General features: G+C 40.7%; 1 protein-coding gene across 2 annotated transcripts; it reads right to left on the reverse strand.

Moving 5' to 3' along the window:
- Positions 1-535: 535 nt before the first annotated feature.
- eif3s6ip (eukaryotic translation initiation factor 3, subunit 6 interacting protein) lies at positions 536-7545 on the reverse strand. 2 transcript variants are annotated; one of them, XM_022207226.2, is made up of 15 exons: positions 7380-7544; positions 6991-7033; positions 6581-6791; positions 6372-6451; positions 5647-5708; positions 5475-5544; positions 5296-5369; positions 4802-4973; positions 2661-2815; positions 2350-2520; positions 2087-2220; positions 1572-1745; positions 1248-1437; positions 896-976; positions 536-748 (listed from the first exon to the last, which is right to left on the reverse strand). In XM_022207226.2, exons 1-15 carry the CDS (start codon positions 7401-7403, stop codon positions 671-673), a joined length of 1719 nt encoding a protein of 572 aa, XP_022062918.1. In that variant the 5' UTR covers positions 7404-7544; the 3' UTR covers positions 536-670. The 2 variants fall into 2 exon arrangements, with proteins under 2 accessions (XP_022062918.1, XP_022062919.1); XM_022207227.2 differs by having other exon boundaries at positions 680-819; positions 7380-7545.
- Between the last annotated feature and the right edge of the window lie 1114 nt (positions 7546-8659).

Here is an 8659-nt window from a genome sequence, read left to right on the forward strand (position 1 = left end):
ATCAAAAAAACAATATAAGCATGTTGGAGCAGCCCAGCCACAATCCAGACCTGAGACCTGTCGAGAATCTGTAATGGCAACTAGAGATCAGTGACGAAAAGAAGCCTTTCAACTTCTAGGGCCTGGAGATTATCACAAAAGAGGGGCAGGACAAAATGGTTGCTTGTTGTCAACTATTTGCTTGCTGAGAATGCAAATAAAGAATTTGTGAGTGATTGTTGAGAGAGGGCAAGAGTAATTCTAGACATGGCATCATATATATATATATATATATATATATATGTCACTAGCATAATGTCCTGTGTTCAATCTTTTGTCACATCTGTCATTTCCAGCAAGTAGAAACTTATTGGTCAAATACAATTATAAAAAGAATCACTATCTAAATTTGTCATGGACACAAATAATTTGGGGCTCATCTGCACTTTCATCTTAAAATTAGATCATCATCTGAGTTAGTGTGACAACTAGTAAATACTGTCACCTAGTGGTTGTTAAGAGGGAACACTTGCAGTGGAATTAAAGAACCAAATCATTCCTTTGAGCACACCACTCCATCCTTTAATTGTTGTCAGGTTACATAGAAAAGTCATCAATAATAGCTGTCAAAAAACTTGAAGACTTAAGCAGCAGAGGTCTCCGTCCCTGAGATCTTCTTCACTGCTGCTTTTCAAACTCCTCGGTTTGTGGCGCTTCCTGATGTCGCAGTGGTACTGGTGGCTGGCATCTTCTTCAGTGTCCTGTTCAACTGTAAGGGGACAGTTGGGAATATTTTTCTTATTGCAATACTGGTGTCAACCTCCAATTTCCTTCGGATGCCTTTAAAAAAGATTGAGCAACTCTTAAGTTTTGAACCTTCCTTTTCCTGCCAGAGGCATGATGGTTCACTACTCACCTCCTCAAATTTGTGGATCTGTCTGATGAAAAAGTCTCCATATCGACGAGCAACTTTAGTGTCAGCAATATGGATCATGTCCTGTGGAAGTGTTACACAGAAAACGCAAAGAGTTACTTAAATTAGTGTGCATAACATCTTAATTTTTTTTCCCCACCTACTGTTTCATATACACCAGGAGAAGAATGATAAGTAGGGTTGTGTACATGTCAATCAGTGAAATCGTGCTGAGACATAACACTAAAAATCTCAGTTACTCCCCAGGATTCATCAGCTCCTGTGATATACCTAAATACTGCATATGACAATACAAAAAGGTCAAAGGCAGCACTTCCATTTAACAAATGTTCACCTTGTCAATGTAAAAGTCGACCTCAGAAGCAGACTGGAACTCTCCGTCCAGAGCTGAGATGCCGCTGGTCCACACCAAGTTCTTCATCTTGTGTTTGAAGACGAGCAGCTGAATGCGGAACTCCTGCTCCGTCATGTCCAGGAATCCTGCCAGCTTGGCTACTGGCATGGTGGTGTAGAGCTTCAAGAAGCTGCAAATAAACACTGTGACTTAGATGGAATTCACACACAGGTTTACTGAAACTAGGAACGATTTAAACCATGTCTAAAAGGTGAAAGAAGAGGCTATTGAGGAATAATTTTGATAAATGTCAACATGTTCTACCTTCTAATGGTGGACAGCTGGGCCTGCTGCTGCACCTCCTCAGCAAAGACCTTCAGTTGCTGCTGGAAAGGTTCTTTGTGGTAGTTGGGGTGAACGTTGTCGTAGTTTGGCACCACAGGCGACAAGAACTTGGGACAGGCAAAGCTGAACAGCTCCTCAAACACCTGCAGATCTCTGAGATGGGAAAAGGAACATTTGAGAACAGTAAGATGCTGTGGTGGCTGTTGGTGGTACTGACAGTGCACCAAAGGCATCTATCCTGATAAAATGCAGGATTTACAGACTTACTGGTACTCAGTTCATAACAATTCAGAGCAGCTATAGTTGTCCCAGTGCAAAAAGAAGAAGGTTTCTTTATGCAACATGGAATTATAACAGTCAAGTATCAAACAATGACGGTCTTACAAATACAAAAGGTCCAAGTGGTAATGAATGAATACAGATAAAATGAGCAATACAGTAAGACAAGCACTGAGCCCACACGTTCCGACACAAGGTAATGATTTCTTTCTTACCCTTTTTGCATACGCAGCATCTTGTCTCCGTACTTCTCCCTCAGCTGGGTGTGGATGCTCTCGTCAATGCGCATAGGGTACATGGTGAGAGCGATCGCCAGCAGGCCGTGCATCTGCTCGTTTTGTTTGTTAATCTAAAAAAATTGAATAAGTATTAGTCCATCAAACAACTTGTATAACCATGTTCTGTGTCGGAAAAAGGAGGGAGAACTTGAAGCTAAAAAGAAAAGCCTCGATATCGTCTGAGAACTCCTCTGACTGACCATCTCATATTTGTATGTCGACCTCTGGAACATGTTTCTCGTCCTCTGGATGTAGAGCAGGATGTTGGCGAAGACTCGGATTGCGTCCTGGTAACGTCTCATCATTAGGTAGGCAAAACCCACATAGTAATAGGTGGTGATCTGGCACTCTGGCACACGGGAGTACATGCTCTGAAAGACAGGAAACAAGAGAGACACAGAGGACAAGACAGGAGAAAGGTTTTAAATGTTGAAACAGTACACTGCATCATCACCCAGTCACCAGTACAGTCTGTCACTCTGTACATCAAACGCAGTAAATCGGGTCGTACCTTCTTGTTGAGCTCAATGTTCTCCAGGACTTTGATGGCTTGGTAATAATCACCAAGCAGAGAGTGAAGCCTCAGCAGACCAACCAAGCTGAAGTAGCCCAACATCTTGTACAGGGAGTGACGTCCATATTCTCCAGCCACACTCTCTGGGTCTCCTGGAGTACGGCAACAGAAAACATGTTAACAGCATTGTATGCTCCAATACTGAATACAGTCCACAAGTTGAGTGTACTTAATACTGTTTTTACACTTGAAGACTTTAACAGGGCTGTCACAATCGTGCAATTTTAGTTGTCATTAAAAAAACTGCAATTAAAAATGAATTCTCCTACAACTTATTGGCTTCTGTCTTTTCCATTTGGATTTAAACTAAAATGAGCCCACAGTGACACAGTCGTGTTTGGGTTTCTTGCAACTAAATACATGACATTAATGTCAGAAGTTGCTCACTGAAATGCAGTTAGTCGAATACTAGAAGCATCTCCAGATCAACAGTTGGTGCCATTAAGCCATAGCAGAGGACAGGGACACAAACAGCGGAAAATGATTTGAAAATAGTGATTGAAAGAAGACTTTCTGTTGCCTTAAATCAGCTGTTTGTGTACAGGTAAATGAAAACAAAACCAAAATGACCGTGGTCACCTCAAAGCGTTTATACAATACCGTTCAAAAGTTTGGGGTCATCCGGGCAAATTCATGTTTTCCATGAAAACTCACACTTTTATTCATGTGCTAACATAACTGGACAAGGGTTTTCCAATCATCAATTAGCCTTTCAACACCATTAGCTAACACAATGTAGCATTAGAACTCAGGAGTGATGGTTGCTGGAAACTAGAAAAGCACTCAGAGAGCACAGTACTCCGTCAAGGCTGCTCAGTTGACGTATTATTTCTAACAGATGAAATGTTTAATAAAAAATGACCTTGTGCTGAGTACAGGCATGTGTTATGCATGTGCATGTTATATATGAATACCAAACTGCATGTAAATGACACTTATGAAGGTGTGCTGATCAGTTCATCACTTTTGGCAAGCCTTTGTTTTGCTAGTGTTAAAATAACAGTTCCCTCCATGTTTTTTATTTTGAAGGCGGATTTTTAATGTTTCGGGCTTTTATTTTGTAACCATTCCAGCGGCACAGGAAGTGTTGTCTAAGAAGCGGTTACTTGACATGACGAAGACACTGCCATAAAGTCAGAAAATTCACATAAAGATGACAGAAAATGGTTCCACACTTTTGCTGCCTAGCAAAGGATGTGTTTAAACTTATAAGCACCTAGCAGGGACAAGGTGTTACGGTGAAGAAATGAGGGAAGGACAGAAAGGTGAATTTGTGTTCAAATACGGCTGAACTTCACATGTCTGGCTGGGGTTTGCTACATACACCCCCTGTCAAAAGATTTGAGACAGGCTCTAATTTATTTGAATGAGAAAGTGTCTCAAAACTTTTGACGGGGTGTATGTGAGCTAAATATGTAGCGTCGGCAGGAATTGATGAGAAACACCCTACAGTTTAATCGTTTCCTCCTTGTATGATTTCCAACTGGTAAATCATGGTCAATTCGTAGGAGGATCGCCATTATGTGATTGTCAGCGGGTAGGAGACAGTGGGGGGCACACTAGCGTTTAACCGACTTGTAAAATACTAAACGTTTAATAAATGAGTAGGCGGTTAAACGATTAAACGACTAGTTGCGCACATCCCTAATAGTTACAGCCACGCTGTGCAGGCTGCTGTAACTGGCAATGGGAAATCTTTAACAAAGCGTGAATCCATATTATAAGCCGCACCAATGCCAAAATTTAATCACTTAGTCCTTGTGTCATTTCTGACCTTCCCTGAAAATGTCATCCAAACCCGTTGGTCTGTTTTTCCGTAATGTTTCACACAGACAGATTCACAGATTCAGGTACACCGGCCATCATATAACTCCGCCATTTCCTTGGCGGAGTAATCAGCCATTTCCAGCTAGAATAGTCATTTACCACATTAACAACATCTAGAGTATATTTCTGATTCATTTAACGTTCCAGTGACCCCAGACTTATGACAGGTGTTCTTCATAAACAGAAATAATTCTTTTGAAATCATTAATGTTCCCATATAAGCTCCCTCCTACTAAAACACTGTTCTTTACCTCCACTGGTGTAGACCTCAAGCTGACGGTTAATGTTGCTCTTGTCCACCAGAGAATGGAGAACGTTGAGGACACTGTGGACGTTCCAGATCTTTGGGTTGTTCCTCAGGAACTCGATTTCCTCCTCTGACTTTTTGGCCGTCTTACAGCGGTACTGACTGAAGGACTGGAACTGAAGAGCAAAGAGAGCAAATCCCACATCTATCAGCAACATTTAGACATACTTTATACAGGCTGTTCAATAATAGAGAGACAGAAGGCATTAACCAAATAGGCTACTTGCATAAGCACTAATAAAACAATCATTGAAAAACGTGTCAGTGTCATGCTTAATAGACCACCCATCTGGTACTCGATGCAGTTACAAACAACTATAAAATTAACAGCAACTACTATCTGACCTTGTCTTTGTTTTATCTCTCATGTTTGTGCATTTGTTTGGGAATAGTCTTGTTAACCAAGGACGCAATAAAAAAGGGTATAATCCACTGTACCTGGTAGATGAACTCATCAATGATGTCCCAGAGCCACTGGTTTGGCAGCTCCAAGGGGGCTGGGCCATCAGCATCTGTTTGGAGTCACATTCTCAAATGACTGATCTTTCATCAGCTGTGATTTTACACTGATAACTGCAGGTAAGAGAAAAAATAAGAGTAATATTTTTGAAACTTACTGAGAATGTAGTTGAAGAGGTTGCAGTAATTGTAGTATGACTCAAACCTCTGGTCCAAAGTAGGTCCACCCTGATTACACAGAAAACTAGATTTATTACAAAATACTGGAAAAGTTTTCACACAGTTATCAAGACAGACATAAAGAAGTGTTTCTACCGAGCAGATACTCACGCTGACTTTAGCGTAGATGTGTCTGTAATAGAGTTCCTTATAGAGGATGAGGAACACAGCATCTGTAGACCATAACAAGCAAAGCTGACGTGAAACAGCTCCACTGACCAACTACACCGAGATGACCTCATTGATTGCTAGACTGTAAAATCTGTTTAAAATCTGAGAGGTGTGTAAATGAATACAGCTGTACAAACACCAACTAAATCACACCATTAATAACATATATATCTGGGCAATTGCAAGAATGAGCCAATATCTTACGCGTCATTTGTCTCATTTCACATTTCAGTTCAATTCAAACAACTTTACTACTCACAATTGGGCCAATTCAATTAAAGCACATTGTTGTAGGCTACACAATACAAAGTATATATACACGCATACACATACAGACACATCCGATTATGCATATGTATGCATAACTCTCTGAACCCAAAACCCAGTGTCAGGTTTAAAAAGGCATGTTATCTAAGTAAATAAATAAATAACCAAAACTCCATTATTTGTCTGAGTCAGAAAATGTGAAAACAGAAGGAACTGTTATTTTTTCAATTTCCCAACAGCAGTTTGTGTGTGACAAAACACTTTCCTTGAGAACATTAACCAAATCTAAGCTTATAATTACAATATTTCTTCTGAATTATTTTATTGTGCATGTCTCTCTTTTTTTTTTTTAGAAAATCATCAAAAATTAACAATTTAACCGATAAATGCTCACTCACCGTTGCCAACAAGTGAAGCGATGGCCTCAGCTTCTGGCCAGGGAGAAGTCTTGAAGAAACGGTCAGTCAATTTGTTCCAGCTGAACCGGAACAAAATAGGAAAGGTAAAATACTCGTCATATACACACACATACAGCTGTAATGACTCTGCTAAAGAAGGCAACACCATCTCCATGGAATAAGACAACTACACAGAGTGTTGGGTTCACCTGTTCTCATAAACATCCTGGATCTCATAGATCTTCTGCTCAATGCTCTCACTGGACACTCGGTTAGACTGCAGCTCATAAACCTTCTGGTCGATCAGGTCCGAGATGGTCTTGTGGAAATACTGCAGGAAGTTCTTGATCACCTCTGGGATGACGTGGTAGGTCTGCTGCTCATACTGCCTCTCAAAGGCCAAGTCTGCTTTGGGGTCACCTGCAAGGAGATGGGGGGGGAGTGAGGAGGAGACAATGACACACTGACTCTACACTAAGCTACTTTAAATGTGTGCAATTATTAGTTTACGTACTGACTTTTACACCTACTGGGTTATGAAGTAACTATCAACAGTTTATACATGAAAGTAATCTAACATACATAGAGATAAATACAGGATAAAGATGTGTTTACTAACCAGTGTGCAGGTCGTAGTCGTTCGGGTAGGCGTACGGATCGTACTGTGGGGAAACAGAGCAACTACACAATTATTACTGATGCAAAGTTAATATCTGTTAGGCAGGTACTTATCATCAACGTTAGCTTATTTTGCAAGTTAATATATTCTCTATTACCCTAAACTAGCTAAGTAACGATACAGTGGTGGTATAGAGAGTTTCGTGGTAAAGTTACCGTCTCATCATCATCATTTAAATCATGCTAGCTCAGAGCTGGCTACTGTTGTACTACAGCGGTGGACTAATGCTAGCTACACAGTTAACGAGCTAACCGGCTACCGCTAACTAACGTGCCACTGGTAATATCATAACACCGTTGGAATGTCTGGAAGAAAACGAGTGTACTGACATCTTCTTCGTCGTGGTATGACATGATGCTAGTTATAAATCCAAGCTCGTCAGATATTGGAGTGAAAAAGGAGAAAATGTGCCCGGCTAGCGAACGCCGCTAAACCACGCAACAGGCGCTGGAGAGGCAGAAGGAAGAGGAAATTACGTACGGTTGAGACACATTGCTGGAGCATTATGGGAAATTGAGTGTCTGTAGTGCCTTAATGACGGTTGATGGTTGGAGGCATAGATATATGCTGAAAAAACAGTAAAATGTGCCTTTATTGCATTTTCACAAATAGAATAAAGTTTTCACAAATCAGACACTATGTTTTTATGAATCTACAGGCTCTGTAGAATAATTCAGTCCAGATTTGATGAGTCTAGGTGTAGCGGTTCTCAACCTGGACCTGGTCTAATGTGGTCTATATGCTGACAAAACAGTAAAATGTGCCTTTATTGCATTTTCACAAATAGAATAAAGTTTTCACAAATCAGACACTATGTTTTTATGAATCTACAGGCTCTGTAGAATAATTCAGTCCAGATTTGAAGAGTCTAGGTGTAGCGGTTCTCGACCTGGACCTGATCTAATGTGGTCTGGATGAGAAAAAAACTGTAAAATGTGCCTTTATTGCATTTTCACAAATAGAATAAAGTTTTCACAAATCAGAGACTGTGTTTTTATGAATCTACAGGCTCTGCAGAATAATTCAGTCCAGATTTGAAGAGTGTAGGTACAGTGGTTTTCAATCTGGACCTGGTCTAATAAGGACTGGTTATAAAGCAAAAACGGTGAAATATCCCCTTAAACGTTTTCACAAATAAAATACTAATTTTACCAATACAATACCTCTTGTCAGGCATAGTTAATGTCTTACCCAAATGTCTAAAATGTTTACACATCAAGAAGTGTCGAAAAGAACAGATAATCAGTGGATAAACTGTCGCACGGCACATTCATTTCATTTCCCCTTAACTTTTCCCTTAAGTGCCGAATCGGAAGCTGCTGAATCGGAAGCTAACTTCAGCGTTGTCCTGGACTCCTCATCAGCACAGCACACACCTGCAAAGAGAGAGAGAGCAAGGCCGAGGGAGGAGAGAGCCCTGCCACAGCTCACAGCCTAAGCCAGGGATGTCAAACTCATTCCACAAAGGGCCGGCGTGGCTGCAGGTTTTTGTTCCAACTAAGCAGCATCATACCAGACCTGACTCATTTAATCAACCGATCTCAGTCTGCAGACAGGTGATTGGTCAGACTGTGTGCTCTAGGTTACAGCATTTAGTTCCAACATATCT

Source organism: Acanthochromis polyacanthus, chromosome 15 (assembly GCF_021347895.1).
Source record: "Acanthochromis polyacanthus isolate Apoly-LR-REF ecotype Palm Island chromosome 15, KAUST_Apoly_ChrSc, whole genome shotgun sequence".
In the NCBI taxonomy this organism is placed as follows: Eukaryota; Metazoa; Chordata; class Actinopteri; family Pomacentridae; genus Acanthochromis; species Acanthochromis polyacanthus.

Bases quoted from the DNA above. Each gene is read 5' to 3' on its own strand.
- eif3s6ip (XM_022207226.2), bottom strand. From the start codon at position 7,403: ATGTCATACCACGACGAAGAAGAT. The intron at 7,034-7,379 runs GTCAGTACACTC...GTTTCCCCACAG, and splicing joins CATACCACGACGAAGAAGAT to TACGATCCGTACGCCTACCC. The intron at 4,974-5,295 runs GTACAGTGGATT...TTTGCTCTTCAG, and splicing joins TTGATGAGTTCATCTACCAG to TTCCAGTCCTTCAGTCAGTA.